This window comes from Capra hircus, chromosome 2 (assembly GCF_001704415.2).
Source record: "Capra hircus breed San Clemente chromosome 2, ASM170441v1, whole genome shotgun sequence".
Taxonomy (NCBI): domain Eukaryota; kingdom Metazoa; phylum Chordata; class Mammalia; order Artiodactyla; family Bovidae; genus Capra; species Capra hircus.
This window is the reverse complement of record NC_030809.1, coordinates 109266278-109284706: the sequence shown is the minus strand read 5'-3', so window position 1 is coordinate 109284706 and position 18429 is coordinate 109266278. Positions and strand designations below refer to the sequence as shown.

The 18429-nt window shown below is 41.3% G+C and overlaps 1 protein-coding gene across 2 annotated transcripts in view; it reads left to right on the top strand.

Annotated features, from left to right (window-relative positions):
- LRP2 (LDL receptor related protein 2) overlaps positions 1 to 18429 on the top strand; it is a 181412-nt gene that overhangs the window by 149988 nt on the left and 12995 nt on the right. For both annotated transcript variants that reach the window (XM_018064165.1, XM_018064156.1), the window contains exons 60-70: positions 125 to 241; positions 1090 to 1227; positions 3618 to 3740; positions 5172 to 5300; positions 8428 to 8559; positions 9447 to 9578; positions 11193 to 11336; positions 12842 to 13007; positions 14583 to 14711; positions 15961 to 16181; positions 17076 to 17252. In XM_018064165.1, coding sequence (XP_017919654.1) covers positions 125 to 241; positions 1090 to 1227; positions 3618 to 3740; positions 5172 to 5300; positions 8428 to 8559; positions 9447 to 9578; positions 11193 to 11336; positions 12842 to 13007; positions 14583 to 14711; positions 15961 to 16181; positions 17076 to 17252 — 1608 coding nt within the window. The remainder of the gene's footprint in view (positions 1 to 124; positions 242 to 1089; positions 1228 to 3617; positions 3741 to 5171; positions 5301 to 8427; positions 8560 to 9446; positions 9579 to 11192; positions 11337 to 12841; positions 13008 to 14582; positions 14712 to 15960; positions 16182 to 17075; positions 17253 to 18429) is intronic.

Below are 18429 nucleotides of genomic sequence, written 5' to 3'. Positions count from 1 at the left end.
GTTTGTTGTGAGCCAGTCACTGGGTATGGATAGGAATGTGATAGAATACTTACTACCCTCCACAGAGCTAAAACTTGTCTGAGAATTCCAAGGCACCTTGGAAATAACATTCTTTCCTTTTCAGAGATGATGACCTGCCGTCCTGGATATTTTCAATGTGATAGTGGGCACTGTATTTCTGAACATTTGAAGTGCAATGGGTTGGCTGACTGTCACGATGCCTCTGATGAAGCCAATTGTCGTAAGTTTCTAGACAGTTGGTATGGTTATGGCTGTTTAGACCCATTAGCCACGACTTCTTAGATTGAAAGGTCATAGATATTTTCTATACAGCATTCATTGATAATTATCAATTTACGTGGGGCTTGAGTCAACATGTCTGTATATTTCACAATAGTTATTCAAGTACATTTCACTAATAATATTTCAAATATTATTTATATAGAGAGAATATATTATGTCTGTGCTAATGAAAGTATTTATATGTCATCAACTACTCTACAAATCATTAATTGGATAAAAACTTGGCAGGAAAAGAATATTCAAGCAGTGAATAAATGGGTATTCAACCATATTGAAGTTTCAGCATTAAGCATTTTCTGAATTGTAATAAAGGCATATAAAACTGTTTGAAAGTATAAAGCCTATATGATCATTTGTATTTTAGTCTTTTTGAACCACTGAATAAATATTAACTATTGATGCTTATCTATGATGGATTTTGTTGATCATGGGTTTGCCACATCTTAAAACCTTGGTTTCCCAGAGACCTTAAATGTATGATAGGAAAAGCCAGTGCTGGCACCACTGAAAAGTTTCACTTACCTGAAAAAGAAAAAACCCAATGCTGTCCATAGAATGACTCATGTCATTAAATACTGGGCTTAGTCAATTACCGTTAAGAAACATTCTATTAGAATTTCAAGACGGTTTAAGGCTGCAGTACTTGTGGTTAAATCAGGAAAGAGCAGGCTATAATGGAACGCTTACTATTAGGAGAATTCTTTCTATAAAAGGAGAAATAGCCAGCTAGCTTTCCAAAAAGTATCTTTTTCTAATAATTTGAATATGTCTCCTCCCCACCCACAGCCACCCGCTTTCCCAATGGTGCATACTGCCCAGCTACTATGTTTGAATGTAAAAATCATGTTTGTATCCATTCATCTTGGAAATGTGATGGTGATAATGACTGTGGTGATGGTTCCGATGAAGAACTCCATCTGTGCTGTAAGTGAGAGATTGAGGGGTGGTGTTGTCAATGTTTCTTATGTGGAGCATAAGTGGGAGGACATTTGTACAATTTTTGTGTATTGGACACATGATCTGATTAGTGCACTTTCCTTGGCCTTCCTGCTTAGTTCTCTACTTGGAACATGAGAAAGTTGGGCAGACATCCATAGTTTTAAACATTTTTGTGGCCTTTGAAAACAGTGGCCTCAAAAGAAATTGTTGGAAAACCAATATGCATAACTAAAGGCGGGTCTGTTGTGGTCAAAGTCTGAGTTAGGGTGGAGTGTGTCTCTCTCCTGCTCCACCCCACTTTCAGAGTACTTCTGCCAAACCCCTGCAGCTTCACGGAACACCTTTAGGAAATATTAAAACCACTTAATGTTTAAACTCACTTCACTTTACATCATAATTCAAGCCCATCTAATTCCTTTCTGTTGTATGATGCATATTTATTTTTTAAACCAGTCAATCTCAATGTGGGTACCCATCCGAATCTCTTGGGGAAAGGTGCTTTGGAAGCACATGCTCTGGTCCCATTAGACCTATCAAATGTCCAAGGACATTTTGGGTCTGGGCAAAAATATATTGAAAAAGCTCCTTAGGTTTTGATTTGGTCTCTTGGTTGAGAACTACTGCATTTTAGCAAAGTAAATGAACATAAGTTTGTTTTGATCATTTTGCTCCATGCCTTGAGTCATTGGAGATCTCAGGCGTCATCTCTATTACTAAGAGAGTCAGTGTTGCCTGGGGACCTGTTAGAAACACAGATTCATGGGCCCATCCCATGTCTACCCAATCAGAATCCCTGGCAGTGGAGGCCAGCAATCTCTGCATTAGTAAGCTGCCCACCCACCTCCCCAATCCCTCCCTCACCCACCATGTGATTCAGGTGCAAGCCAAGGTTAAGAATGTCATGTAAGTAGAAGCCCTCCATTCCTCTTGAAACTCTTAATTCTTAGTCTCATTTAGCTGTAATTCGCTTCTGAGATTCTCATCACCTCTTCCATTCAATTTCCTAGATTCCTCACTATTCATTCTAGCCCTCACTATTCATTTTTAGGATTTGACTCTAGAAAATAATAAATCAGAATAGTCCTTCCATCAAGAGAATTTAATTATATTATATAATTAAAATATAAATTACATTATATTTTCCCAGTGGCATCCCAATATTTCCCTTGCCCCATCTTTTCTTCTAAGGAACTAACAGTAGTTGGTTTTGTTTTTCACTTGAAGAGTCTTGAAAAAGAGCTTAAACATGTGTAACTGTCAAATAAAAAATCCTGGAAAAGTTGTTTCCCACTATAAGATAAAGTGCCCATAGTTAGTAAGATTAAACTTTGGGGAGACAGAGACACAGCTACGTGAAAAAGTGATCAGCGCTGTTTTATAATGTTACATTTTCCTCTCACCACAAATAATCCTTGTGAAGTTCTATTAACAATACTTCCAAGAGCCAACTTTTGCAGCTGTTCTTTTTTTCCCCTCAACCTCATCTCTCCTCTTGCTTCCTGTGTGTGGTACCAAGGCAGAAGGAAAATTAAACAGCCCATGTCGTCCATGGGAAAGAGGAAGACACCTGTGTGTTGAATTCTGAATTCCTGGTACATGTATAGAGGACCGTGTCCCTGTTCTAACCAAGGGCCCTGGGTTTTACCTGTGAGTTCTTCACAGGGGCATGAGCATCAGCCAGGGATCTAACTCTGGGTAGAAGAATGAATCTGTGTTTGCTTTGAGATGTCAACTTTGAATGTAATAGGTGAGGAAATTGAGGAAGGAAATTCCATCATGGTGCAGAACTTTAATGAAAAGACTTCATTCTCTGGACTGTAGTCAGAGGGACACACAGTGAGCTCCTGGCTGTTAGGATGAGAGTTCATGTATAGTCCTGCTGGTCTCCAACCTCCTGGCCACTGTTGTCCTCCTCACTCTAGCTCCAGCCACAGAGATCTTCTATTCAGGTCCAGAAGCCTGCCATCTTCTTCCTGACCCAGACTCTTCCCATGTGAAGCCTCTTCCGACCCCTCCTCCCCTAGATCTATATCAGATCTTCCCAGTAGATGCTTTCATAGCATGTTTCCTTTGGTGCTCTTACCACCATTGTAGTTGAATAGTTAACTTGTGAAGTTGGTTTCTCTGCTAGAATAAAAGTCCCATGAGGATAAGGACTGTGTCTTTCTTTTTCCCAGTTGAACCTGGTGCACAGCGCAGCACCAGGGTGTCAACAAGACACTCAAGATGAGTTTGTCGATTGGTTAAACTAATAAACCAATAAGGGGTGAACCAAGCAAGCCCAAGCCTGGTGCTGGCAACAGGAGTGTTTTTAGATACTGACCCTTATGTTCTACTCTTAACGTAGACTCTTGCTTTTCCATCTTGTGCTCTAGTAAATGTTGCCTGTGACTCACCATACCGTTTCCGGTGTGACAACAATCGCTGCATTTATCGTCATGAGGTGTGCAACCAGGAGGATGACTGTGGAGATGGAAGTGATGAGAAAGAGGAGCTCTGTAAGCAAAAGTCAAAAGGGGGAAGGGAAAAAGAAAGGCCCCCAGTTGTCTGCAGTCCGCAAAATGCACCTCGGGGATTTCAGTCTGTTCTATAGAGGCTTGAGCTGTGCGTATGACTGCAGATCTCCATGGACATTAATGTTTGCAAGACTCGCTAAACACACAGTGCTCAGATGCAGCCCTTCCCCCATTCTTCCTATTTCATTTGAACCAGATGTTGGAAAGTTCCTTAAGGAAGTGAGAACAAATACTAAATAGTGGTTTGAGTCCCACTTGAAAAACTAATGGTTTATCTCTTTTCAAAGATGAGGTTCGGTCACTCTTCAGCCTAGAGCTTCTGGGGATGGGAACTTCTCAATGTCCCGCTGAGAAGCTCATGTTAAGGCTGCACTAGTGTTCACAGGGCTTAGCTAATATCCTTCTTTAAAGTGAAAATGCATTTCCCAGAAGAGAAAAATGATAGATTATTTTAAGAGATAAATGGCTGCATTTAATATTTTAGGTATTGAGAAATCTTTTCCATTTTGAGATCGTTTTTCATCTATCCATTGAAGGAAAGAGCTGATTAATTTTCTGGGCAATTTATTTTACCTAGAAAAAGTCAGTCAGGAAGTTTATTTATCCTAAGTCCAATTACTTTTTTTCCAAAAAGGATATTATCTGGGGAAATTTGGATAAATGCTTTTCTAGTCTCTATTCCTGATATTGATGTGGCCTTAGAATGCTTACTGCCAGTTGCCATCCTGTGTCAGGCAGGCTTTGATACTATCACCATGTTCACATTTGTACCCTCCCTCTCCTTCCCCTTTTTGGGACAGAGATGAGCCAATGGTTATAACATTGTTAATATGTTTGTTTGAAGCATAATACAAAAAAATGGAAACCTAGAAATAAAACTTTTTTAAAAAATTGGGGCAGGATTACATCTTTTCGTCTTCTGTTTCCACTTCCTCTGTTAATCCTGCCAGACATTTGTAGGATGTGATCAAATCCCAGAGTGGAAAAAAGGGATAGGAAGCTAAAATTCCTCCCAAGGAGGAATTGTTAGAGGAATCACTGCTAGGCATCACAGTAGACGAACTGCAACATTTCAGCGGCTTACACCAGCAGAGGCCTGAAGTTTGGTGAAGGTCAGGCAGCCCCCTTCATCCTGTATTAAGCCATCCGGAACACATAGTCTTCAAGGTTGCTGAGGTGGGAGAAGAGAGAAATGGAGGAGACAGTTTCCTTACTTCCTAGGCCTGGAAGTGACAGGTGTCCATTATGCTCATAGTCCATTGGCTGGATCTGGCCCCAAGCTAACTGCAGGGGAGACCAGGCATTGTAGGGAAGCACCAGCTTATTTGTGAGGAACGCTGTCTCTGCCACAGAAGGAAGCATCTTGTTTCGCAGAAGAGAATGTTTTGACTTGAGCTTATTCTTAAATTACAGGTGTGGAACCGACTCCCAGACCTTGTACCCCGGATGAATTTAAGTGTAGCAATGGGCGTTGCATTCCGCAGCACCGGGTGTGTGATCATGTTAATGACTGTGGTGACAATTTCGATGAGACGGGATGCAGTAAGTAAATAATTATTTTTGTACTTCATGGTAGTAACTCAGGTTACCTTGCTGAAAAACTTGCAATAACATAAAGTAAATGGTAACCACATTGGTCTTTAGTTTACATGTTGTGTTTCTTTATTGAACACTTTTTCTATACCAGACATTGTGCTGAATACTGCATGGACTATTTCATTTTATCCATGTAACAATCCTGTGAGTTAGGTATTGTTTGTCTCTCTGTCACTCTCTTTTAAACAAATGAGGAAACCACCCTACGGGTTAAATAAATTGGCTGTGTCTTCCTGTCATTAAGAAATTGAGTCAGGATTTGAACTCTGGTCTCCTAACTGCAAGGCACATCCTCTTCCCAGTTCACTAGGTAGCTGTCAGCACCTTTAAGCTATTTATTTTGTTTCTAAGTTTGCACTTTTTTTTTCGTCTTAAGCCGAATGCAGTATCTTTGGCACAGAGGGGAAGAGTAGTTGGTAAGAATGGAAATGTCAGGACATTCTTAGTGGTCCAGTGGTTAAGACTGTGCTCCCAATGCAGGGGGCCTGGTTCAATCCCTGGTTGGGGAACTAGAACCCACATGCTACAACTAAAGATCCCATACACTGCAACTAAGACCTGGCACTGCCAACAAATTTAAAATATATATTTTTAAAAGAATCGAAATGTCACAGGGGACCTTGGAAGGAGCACAGATTTTTGAGAGAGGATTTTTGTATAGGAAAAGTATGATGTACACAAACAAGGGATGATTCTAGCTTAACAGGAAGTGAATGTTGGAATGGCATGCTAATAATTTGCCCAGGGATGGGGGAGCCTGGTGGGCTGCCATCTTTGGGGTCGCAGAGTCGGACACGACTGAAGTGACTTAGCAGCAGCAGCAGCAGCAGTCCTGTATAGTGTTTGTGAAATGCTTTCACATACATTCTTTTTTTATATGTATAATTTTTATCTATTTATGTATTTTTGGCTGCACTAGGTCTTCATTTCTGTGCGGGGGCTTTCCTCTAGTTGTAGGGAGAGGGGGCTGCTATTCATTGCAGTGTGTGGGCTTCTTGTTGCAGGGGTTTCTCTTATTGCGGAGCACAAGCTGTAGGGTGTGTGGACTTCACTAGTTGAAGCTTCCGGGCTAGCACACAGGCTCAGTAGTTGGTTGTGGAGTGTGGGCTTAGTTTCTCCACGGTATGTGGGATCCTCCCTGACCAGGGATTGAACCTGTGTTTCTTGCATTAGCAAATGTGTTCTGCGCCACTGAGCCACCAGGGAAGCCCCACATATATTCTTGAGTTTGTTACTCAAATTAGCCCCAGGGGATTACTCTGTGTGAAGTCACACAGAGTGTCAGGGGCAGAATTGGAACAGTCCTGGGACTGCAGACTGGAAGAACTGGCTCCCACTTCCTCTGCCACTAGCTGTGCCACTTAGAGTACATACTAACATTGCCAGGCCTCAATTTCTCTTTAGGAAAAGGAGGGAGTTCTTCAAAGCCTACAAGTCTGGACGTGGTAACATTAGTTAGCTCCGCATGCTTCCAACTTCCTGGGCGTTAGTAGCCTTTTTCTGAGGCCCCTCAAGGATTTCCTGGCAAATTTTTCTCCTGTGTGGGCTACAAAGGAAGATGAAGAACCAACCATATTTAGTTGATTTACCATTTGTCTCACACACTTTCTCAATAGGCTTGGAGTTTTTGACATAATAATGTGGCTGAAATTAAATATTTAAAAGGCATAAACATGAGGGAATTTGCAGAACCAAAAGGTTGATTTGGGTTCTGATGCTTGGAGACTAACTGATAATGTGAATGGTTCCAGAACTTTGGGGTATTTCCAAGTTAGGCTTGGATCAGGCATTGGTTTCTTTTGCAGTTGCCCATGCAAATTAAAAGGCTTAAAATCAGCCACAGTACCTTTTCTTTTTAAGGTAACTTCCTTGCTGAGGAATTGTTTATTTATATTTTTGATTGTGCTGGGTCTTCATTTTTGCAGCGATCAGGGGCTACTGTTTTGGAGTGTGGGCTCTAGGCTCGGAGGCTTCAGTAGTTGCCGCTCAAAGGCTCTAGAGCACGGGCTCAGTGGTTGTGGAGCAGAGGCTTGGTTGCTCCATGGCATGTGGGATCTTCCCGGACCAGAAATCAAACTGGTGTCTCCTACACTGCAAGGCAGGTTCTTCACCATAGTACTTTTAATTCAAATGACATTGAGTTAAAAGCAGGGTTTATTTAAGGGAACTAGGTAGCCCAGGCATTAATGTGGTATGGAAGCAACATTTCTTTTCAGATATTAAGCGGATCTGTGATGGAATTCAGTCTTACTGCACTGGGCTACTTTGACGAAGATACAGAATTCTCATTTAAATACCAGTTCTTGGGTGCTGCTCATCTGCTTGCTTTCCTTTTCATTTCCCTTTCTCCTCCTCCTTTTCTTTTAAACAGGATCAATGCCTTCTATTTATATGTGTGTGTATATATATGCCATATATACATGTATACACACATGATATATATATATATATATATATATAATTTGGGCTTCCCAGGTGGCCCTAGTGGTAAAGAACCTGCCTGCCAATGCAGAAGATGTAAGGGATGTGAGTTTGATCCCTGGGTCAGGAAGAGCCCCTGAGGAGGGCATGGCAACCTACTTCAGTATTCTTACCTGGAGAATCCCATGGACAGAGGAGCCTGATGGGCTACGGTCCATAGGGTCACAAGGAATCAGGCAGTACTGAAGTGACTTAGCATGCATGCACACAAATATTATTTATATATTGATATCATTGTATAAGAGTAAGATAGTGGAGCAAGTGGTGACAGTTGTAAAGAGTCCCTGGCTTTTTGATTCTGTCCAGAAATGGATGCTTGGAGGGTGATCTTGGCAGTGCTGAGTATAATCAGAAAATTGCCTCAAGGATCTAACATTACATATACTTGTACAAATGGAATTCAGGGCATTGGCAGATACACCTGTAGAGAGGTCTCTGGTACTCAGCAAAGCTTATGGAAAGGGGTCATCTCAAGACTTTCTGTTCTCTGATGGCCATCTGTAGGTGTTTTTCTGATAGGCCACTTGAGTGTTCACTTGTGCTTCATCTGCTTTGTACCTTTCATTTGTAATGGTGGGATTTTGCATTTCAGATAGAGGAAAAGACAGATCATGTGCTGAAAGTCTGTGTGAACACAACTGTACCCAGTTACCTGAAGGAGGATTCATCTGCTCCTGTAGACCTGGATTCAAACCCAACAGTATTGACAGAAACCTCTGTGAAGGTAGAGTATATTTCCTCCAGTTCCTATTAGGAGAACCGTGTACTCTCCACTCATTCCCTTTTATTAAACATGGTTTAATTCCCTGCATGGGGCTAAGCTCATGCCAGTTGAGTTTTTTCCGTGCTGTCTCACCAGTGTCTGGCATAGCACTGGGTGATAGTTCATCTTCAGTAATGTCTGTGAAATTGATGTGATGAATGAAGGCTTGGGTTATGTGGCTCCTTATTGTATCAGTATGTGAGATCAAAATTTCTTTTTAACAAGCACAAGTCTGCCTTTCTTCAGACAATACCTATTTATTACACCCTTCCTTATGTCAGACTTATGTAAATGAGTTCTAAGATGGGGCGCTTACCAAGATGGTAAATATCAAGTAGGATTTTAGGTGTATTTGATCATTTGAATTTACTGTTCCTATTTCATGATGTACCATACTCAGATGATTAGAATAGTTCTTTTGAGGGCTGATGCCTAAGAACTCAATTGAAAAAGACAAATCAGCGTCGCCCCTTCCTAGAACCAGTTAGCAGGAGGGAAGTGGTACCAAATACCAGTGGCACAACAGCTGCTTCCCCAAAAGAAAAATCTTGTTCTGCTGAGTCAGACTGCTTCTGTTTAAATCTGGTCTTTGGGACTTTGGGTTCAATTACAGTCCACATCTGAGGGAGTCATTTTGGAAGATCAAATGAGGGGAAAACCTGAAATGCATGTGAAATAGTATCTGAAGTTTGGTCAGTGTTCTGCAGATGTTGGCATCATGACTTGTGTTCATCTGCACTTTTCTCATCCTTATTGCTTGTGAATATGGATTTAAACAGAAGCAGGATCTCTAAGGAAGGGATGGGCTCTAAGCAGATATTGCCCACTTGGTTTTATTTTGCCTGCAGACATCAATGAATGTACGCAGTTCGGGAGTTGTCCTCAGATCTGCCATAACACCAAAGGAAGTTATGAGTGTTCCTGCGCCGAAGGGTTCACATCTCTGAGTGACAGATACGGAGAACGGTGTGCGGCTGATGGTATGATGCATTGACGGGGGATTAACTGACTTTCGAAGACTCCAAGCCGAGGGCTACAATATACCAGGAAATAAACTTTTGAGTCCTGTTTTTTAAATTCACCAGCTACTTCTCTTCCAACACGCAACCCACTCTCTTCTCCTCTCCCCTGCCAAATCAAAACAATAACCACAACCCCCAACAAATACATAGGCACTGAAACAAGAGTCAAGTGTTATTATTCTGGATTTAGCCTCTGGTCCACCTGGATAAAAACTTCAAAAAGTGGACAAGATATCCCTCTCCAGAGGATTCAGACAACAAATGCCTCTGTGTAGGATGGTGGTCAGAAAGCCTTCCACTCCACTGAGGTCAAGTTTGAGGTCCAGTAATCCAAAATAGGTCACAAAACACATCCCATTCAATGGGTCATAGTCAGTTGGGGCAGATCAGGAACACTCTGTTGACAAACCTTTTTTTTTATTGTTCATGGACTACTGATCACAGACAGAAAGAGTCTGGCTTATTTACGACTTCAATCATTAGCTCTGCATTTTTGGTTAATGCCAGTATCTGTGAATCAGGCCTGAGTAAAAGCAGAAATAGAGACTACATAAAAATGGCAAAAGAAAAAGTCAGAAGTATCACAGTCCAGAGTTCTGACATAAATCAGCATATCTCAGTTAAGGAGTCTTTATAATCTTATGGATTTGAATTTAAAGTTTGTAATTGAGTTTAAGGACTTGATAAGAAGGTGACATTTTTATTTTGCATATTAAGGGTAAAATGGCTGTTCAATTTCTTTGTACAAATTGAGTTTTTGTACAAAGCATACATTTGACTAGCATACTTAAATATTTTACCCTCTAAGCATTTTTGACTCTGAATGCAAACTAGGCATTTGAACAGTTGGTGTGGTAATTAAGCAGCAAATTAGAAAATCTTCAACTCTTTTAACCAAAGAGATGACTGAAATGAGAAATTGATGTAGAACATTATATCAAGATAAAGGAAATACATAAAATGAACTTTTAAAAGTTACTTAAATTGGGTTTGATTGACATTATGCAAGTAAATTAAAAAAAATTCTAGACAGTGTATCTTGGAATAGTCACCATTTACATAGCTGCTTTAACTGAAAAAAGAAGAAAATAAGAACAAGCTGGTTTTTTGTCATTAGCTAGAAGCGAAACTAGGTCATGGAGCTGATTACCTGCTGAAAGAATCATTAAAATCTGTCAGTAAAGAATGAGAAATGAAGACTTCTGGGTAAACTTTTAGTAAGACTCTGTATATTGAATTTCTTCTGTGAGACTGAATGTCTACAATCTTATTTGTTTTATTGTCAGTGAAAAAACAATCAGTGAAAAAGAGGTAACTATCTAGGGATCTCAGTCTTTACTTTGCTTTAAACTGTTACCTAAAGATAAAGAACTGATTATATCCCTAACAGAAATGGAGACAAGAATGTCACAGATTTTGCAATCCAGTTTATGGTCAGCTCCCCTGATTAGCAGAGTTCAGTTCCTAGAAAAATGTGTGTGTGTGTTTAAGGACAGGGAAGATATCTGCTGTTTTATATCCAAAATTCAGGTAGAATTCAAATAGATTAATCAGCCCTTCTTTTGTTTCCAGGCAGTCCTCCTTTGCTGCTACTGCCTGAAAATGTGAGAATTCGAAAATACAACCTCTCATCGCTTCAGTTCTCAGAGTACCTTGAAGACCAGGAGCGCATTCAGGCTATGGATTACGACTGGGATCCGGAGGGCACAGGCCTCAGTGAGTATGGACCCTGGCATCTGCCACCGATATCAGCTGAGTCCACTGCGTGATAAGGTGTTGAACTTTGGGGAATGGATTTTTAATGAGCGAGTGTTGCTGCCTGAGTGGAAGAGGACGCTCTTCCCACCCGGCATGCTCCAGACCGCTTAGCGTGGCCGTGTGCCCAGCCTGTTTCCCAACTTCTCACTGAACCTTCTCCCATCTCTGGGGACTGTTCTTTCAGGACTGCCTCACATCCCTTTGTTCACTGTCTCCTTGTCTTTGCTCTTGCCAAGACTGTTCTTCCCCACCGCTGTATGGTTGGAACATTTCTACTCAAAGACCCAGTTCAAAGTCACCTCCCTTCTGGTAAATCTTTGATAGTCTCGGTTCTATGAACCTGTAGCATCTTATCCACATTGGATTGAGTTTACAGCTAGTTGTCAACACATCTTTCTCCCTACACCTTAACCACGTGCTCTTTGGAGACAGAGATTGAATCAAATTCATCTCCACATGCCTGGCATCTGACCCAGCATCTAGTTTAGTGTATGCGGTGCGTGTTGATGAAGGAAAAATAAGTGATGCTTACTGCTGAGTCTCTTATGGTTCTGTATGGCATGCGGAAGATGGTTGTTGGGCAGGAAAACGTATATTGTATGTCTGTCTCCCTTGTCTACTGGCTTTATGACCTTAAATAATTGTAACAACTCTCTGGATCTCTATTTCTTATCTGTAAAATAAGAGCAGTAATCTTGCTCAGCCTGGCTCCCTCTGAGAGTTGTTTTGAAAGTCAAATGAGATGATAGATATGAACATGCTTCGCAAACTAACTATGTAAGATTTATTTCACATTTCATCATACAGGGCAGTAAACTTTTCAAGAATGGGTCCTACCTAGGGAAGTGTGTGCCCTGAAAGGCACAGTCTTCCTATGCTTTTAAAAAGAAAATTTTATTTTTTTTGGCCACAGTATGTGACATGTGGGATCTTAGTTCCCTGACCAGGGATTGAACCCCTGTTCGCCTTCGTGGAAGGTGGAGTCTTAATTGCTGGACCATAGGAAATTCCCTTCCTGTGCTGTTTAAAGTGCCTGCTATCCAATATCTTTTAGTATATACATAAAATAAGACTTCTCTTCTACACAGCTTCCTTATTGCCAGTATGGACTTAAACTGTTAACAATTTGCCACTAGTTAATCTATATATTCTTTTTTTGAAACTAGAACATGATCTTAATGAGGGTAAACAGGCTCTTGGCTGAAATATATTTTAATGAATTACCGTTAAATAGAGATGACTAATTATCAGTAGGTTATCATTGAAGCTTTTATAGCTAGTATCTCAAGTATGATAGATTTTGAGGTTTGATCATAGTGGTTTCATTGAACTATTAGTATTACAGGAACACTGAGGAGGCAGAGACATGAATGAATGACCAGTACTTCACCTGATTAGACTCCAGTTCTTCCCTTCCCTGATGCTGGTTACACGCGCCTGATCTCTGTGTCTCACCTCCGCAGGTGTTGTATATTACACTGTGCTGGGGGAGCGCTCTAATTCCGGTGCTATCAAACGTGCCTACATTCCCAACTTTGAATCTGGAAACAATAATCCCGTGATGGAAATTAACCTGGACCTGAAATACATAGTGCAGCCTGATGGGCTAGCAGTGGACTGGGTTGGAAGGTAAGTTTAGCTTCATTTTCTTCTGCCTATTCTACTTTTCTGGCCAGAGCTCCCCTCTCCTCAGCTTGGCATGTGAATTGAATTGACCCAGATTATGGGTGTACTCAGCCTCGGGGCAGCTGAGTGATACCTGGACTTACTCCCATCCCACCACCTCCCTCTGCTTACCCAGTGGGGTAATGGGGTAAACTTTATCACTTCCTGTTTTCTGTGTGCCTCAAAAATGTGAGGAAAGCCCCAAGGTCAAGATTTTATATTCTATCTAGGAGAGCATTTTTGTCAACAGAATTCTGGATTCCAAAATGAACTTTCAGAATGGCAGCACTGCTCATTTGGTGAAGAAAGGGACAGCCTGGCATTCTACCAGCAAAGCAGTTGAGATGAAACACTTTCCTTGATGCTGATTATTTTGAGGGGGAGCAGTCCACACGTTGTGTTCCTAGCAGGCTGTGTTGTCTGAACATAGTGGAAGTTTGACTTTCCTGTTTAAGGTTTGGGTTTGAGCTAATAGGGGTGCTCTTCTAGAACTTCAGGAACCAGAACCAGTTTAAATGATGTCTAAATAAGAACCTTAAGTGGGCTTATCATCCGATAGATTCAGGAGATGCAAACTGATGTGGAAGAAGCCTTCTTCAAGGAAGAGCCCTGGGTTGGAATAACATTTACGGGAAAGTGACTACGTTACAATCAGAACTCAATCATTTGTAGAACCATTATGTCCTTCTAATGAAGTAGTAGTGGAAAATGTTTGCTGCCCTCTGAGACAGCAGAGAGTCAGCTGTCGTATTAATTTTCACCTCTTCGCACACTTCTCTAGTGCTCCTGGAAGACTTGAGCATCTTTGCAGAAGTTAGGCAAGCCCCACTGTATCTGCAGGCTAACCGGAGACTCATTTCAGCAACTCCTATCAGGAAACAAGACCTCAGAGAGTCACGAATTGGCACCTCTAGAATTTAGCACCTCCTTCTGAAAACCAGCCTCACAATGGCAGATCTTTCTTCTTGTTTGAAGTTTTCCCTCTTTCTCAGCCTTAATGAATGAGTGAATTTAAGAAAGTACTGCAGCTCTTTCTGCTTGAGACTGACACCTGAAGCCTGAGGAATAAGGGCAGGGTGGCTTTGCTGAGTTTGGTATTTTGAGTGGCTGTTTCCACTCATCCTTGAAGCTGATGCCAGATTCCTAACGATTCTGGTGGATTCTTGGCTGAGGAAGAAGCTGACTCACAGGCAGTCAGAATGAAAGGCCCACAGAGCCTTACGACTCCTACCTAGAAGCAGTTGTCTCATAATCATGCCAGGTGTGAGGGTCACCATCATTACCAGTCCTGGCTGATACAGCTGCTTCACTAAATACCCCTTCACCCCACACCCCATCACTTATAACTTCCCTCAGATGTCCCCTGGCTGAAGAAACTGGGGCATTCCTGAGAGACAGAGGCTGTGCTCTCATCACTGGTGTCTGAGTAGCTGTCTTGCTGGCCAGAACTTCCAAACTAAATGCTCTGGTCTTCACACCTCTACCCTGGAAGTCCAATCTAGACTTTTCAGTTGTTTAACTTTGTCTCTCTAAATTCAGGCATATTTACTGGTCAGATGCCAGGAGGCAACGGATTGAAGTGGCTGAACTTGATGGAAGGTACAGAAAGTGGCTGATTTCCACTGAACTGGGTCAACCAGCTGCAATAGTTGTGAATCCCAAACTAGGGTAGGTACTCGAAGGAGTCCTTAATGTGCAATATTTTCCTCTGGGTTCTCAAAAAAATTATTTTCAATAATTTTCAATTATTCCCAATTGTACTGAAGTTGTCCTTGCACTTTTTTGAGTGGCAGCTATGACTGTTTTCAAGAACTATGATATGCCCTAAAGATCATTTAGGACCAAACAGGCTCCAGTAGACAGACACTGCGTATGGGGAAGGGTTTAGCCACATTTTTCGACACCGCGGTTTATCTAAAATCCACACATTTCTCAGTAGAATTTAGGGATTGAGCAACACCGGATGATTGGTTTAGACTCGAGATTGCAAAGTGGTGGCTGATGGGCTAAATATGGCCTGTATACTTATTGGACTTGAACTTCAGAGCTTTACGTAAATGTAGTTGGTAGCATTACATATTTAAAAGATGATTTATTTATTTATTGGCTGCATCAGGTCTTAGTTTCAGCACGTGGGCTCTTTGTTGCAATGTGAGCGTTTCTTTATAGTTGCAAGTCACAGGCTTAGCCCCTCCGAAGTATTTGGGATCTTAGTTCTCCAACCAGGGATGGAATCCAAGTCCCCTGCATTGGAAGGTGGGTTCTTAACCACTGGACCACCAGGAAAGTCCTGATAACATTAAAATTTTTTAAAAATGTTTGTATTTCTGGTTTGAAAAATCAGAATAACTGTTAACCGTATGTGGATATGCCTTCCTTGGTGCAGCATTGCCTGGAACTCTTAGGCTAGGGCTTGGCTTAATGTGGTGTTTGCCCATCACTCTGCATTCACAGCTGCCCGGCACCATCCATTTATCTTACTTGCCTGATCCTTTCTCGGTACTTAACGTGGTGCAATCCTTGGTTTACTCTGTTCTTCTACAATCAAATATTAATTGGATGCAAAAGAATACAGTTTCAAAGAGTTAGGATGAGGAAAGGAATCTTTTATTTTTTTTTCTCAGATACATTCCACACACAGGATCGTGCCTTCTTATACAGTGGGCATTCAAGAAACAGCCTTTGTGATTATATATATTGAAGGGTCTGAATATATATCCTAGGACAGGACTGTCCAGGTTGTATTTGGAATGTGCAGTTCTCATGAAGGAGAGCTCACAGATGCGCCAGCTCCCGCCTGTCTCTCCCTGTCCCGTGGAGATACAAAAGCAGCATCCTTTAGGACCCAGGCCTCTTTGAAAATCAGTTGGTTTTTCCACCTGATGAAATGCTGCCACTAGGAAACCTTCTGTTACAGGTTTATGTACTGGACTGACTGGGGCGAAAACCCTAAAATCGAGTCCGCTTGGATGGATGGGGAACGTCGGAAAGTCTTGGTTCAGGAGGATCTTGGTTGGCCAACAGGCCTCTGTATAGATTATATGAATGATGACCGGATCTACTGGAGTGACCTCAAGGACAACATTGTTGAAACCATCAAATATGATGGAACCGATAGGAGAATTGTGGTAACTTCAGGTTAGAAATTTCACTTTCAATTTCATATATTAATTAATGTGTTTCCAGTCTCTTTGCCCCCTTTTTCCCAAGAAGGAATCCTAATCTTAGGAGACGGTTTATATAGTTTCTTAGATACCATTCTGCCCAGCTCCCAGCTGCTGATTCAAATGCAAATGAACCTGTTAGGAGTTCTTTTTTGTATCATTAAAAAAAAAAAAAAACTGCTCTTGGCATCAGATGTTAAAATAACCATTTCTTGTTAGGTTGCCCTGATAGAGGTGATGATCCTATGTTACAGTGGTTATATCCAGGTCTAATTCCTTCTAGATACATTCGTTTTTAACATGCTAAATTGCTTTTTATGCAAGACTGGAAACATTTAGGAGAGTAGCATTTTGTTTTCTTGCCTAAATTCTACAGACCTGAAAAATCCAGCACTTATCAAGTTTTCCTGACAAGTGGTATCTTATGTTTAAGGAAAAAAATTTCTCTGCCATACAAATTGTTTTGAACACGTGTGTACCTGTGGTGGATTCATGTTGATGTATGGCAAAATCAATACAATATTGTAAAGTAATTAACCTCCAATTAAAATAAATAAATTTATATTAACAAAAGTAAAAATAAATAAATAAAAGTAAAATAAAATCAGCAACTTGAAAGTGAGCAAGTCCCCTATAATTGGTGTCAGCCTGTAGGCATTGGTCCAGTTTAATTTCTGTTATCTTGGTCTCCTGGCATGGCACACTTTCATGACCATGTGTACAGAGAGTCTATGGATGTTGCTGGAATTTTAAGGTGTTGCCTTAGCGATTGATCTGAGCAGCTTGACTTCCAACCTAGGAGTGGAGCTTGGGTATCTTCTTTTCGATAACCTTGTTTTGTTTTTGCTTTTTCCCTGTGGGTGAATAGCGGTGAACCCTTATAGTCTGGACATCTTTGAGAGCCAGTTATACTGGACATCTAAGGATAAGGGAGAAGTGTGGATCCAAGATAAATTTGGGCGAAACAAGAAAGAGAAATTGCTGACAGTGAACCCTTGGCTTACTCAAGTTCGAGTCTTCCATCAATGGAAATATAATCATTCAGGTAGTCACAAACCTTATTTCAAATCAATGGCTATAGTCTTTCTGGAAAATGGTGGTGGATAATAATAGCTGACCTCCCTGTGCCTGAAACATGTGTGTGTGTGTATTTTAATCATTTTGATGAGAGAAAGATAAAATTGGAGACAAAATGAAATGATGCAGATATGAAGTAAAAATCCTTCAGTCCTTGTTGTTGCTTGCAGTGTGGGAATGTCTTCTTAGGCCACAGAATCCAGGATGGGTTAGATCCCTGATAAATGTAAGTGGGGTTGACAAGTCACATAATAATAGGTTTCATGGACATCAGAAGTCTTACCCACTCTTAATTGCAAGGTCAGGCTAGTCAAGTCATCCTGAGCTAGGTAAGCCTTAGCTTAAAGCTTGAAGGATGCCTTTTTACATTCTCCCTTCTTCTTTTCTTAGTTCTGGGTCCTGCTTCTTCAGGTGGTGGTGGTTGTTGTTCTGTTGCTAAGTTGTGTCTAACTCTTTGTGGCCCCATGGACTGTACCCCGTCGGGCTCCTCTGGCCATGGGATTTCCCAGGGCAAGAATACTGGAGTGGGGTGCCATTTCCTTCTCAAAGAGATCTTCCCGACCCAGGGATCGAACCCATCTCCTGCATTGCAGGCAGAGCCAGGGGGATGTGTTCTAATTCATCCTTCATCATTGTGTGGAGTAACGTGAAAGGGAAAGGACATTTTTGAAGTGAGGAGAGGAACTAGAAATCTGCCCAAGTCACCCAAGCAGTAGATAAGCTTTAAACCCAGAGATGATTTTTAAACTCTATTCCATTCAACCCAAAGCTCAGCATTTTTCTATTCTGGTCCAGTTGTCAGTAAACCCAGCTCTGGCTTGAATTCTTTGGCTGTGTGTGAGCTCCATCCCAATTCGATTTAAGTCTGGATTTCTGTGACAGGGCCTCAGTAATTGTAATAAAGGCGATGCTGATAATCAGAGCTCTGAACTCCCTAGCCTTGCAAATAGTGAAACTGAAGCCCAGAAGAAAGACTTCTCTTTGGAGAGCAGGGGTGAAAAGTCACATCCACTGTGTGCTTTGGCTGCAATACACTTCTGGATCTGTCCAGATTTGGATATTGACGCCTCTTGATATGATAGTGGGGTCATACTCACCTTTTGAAATATCTCAGATTACTTAGTGCTGATGGACTTTTGCAGTCA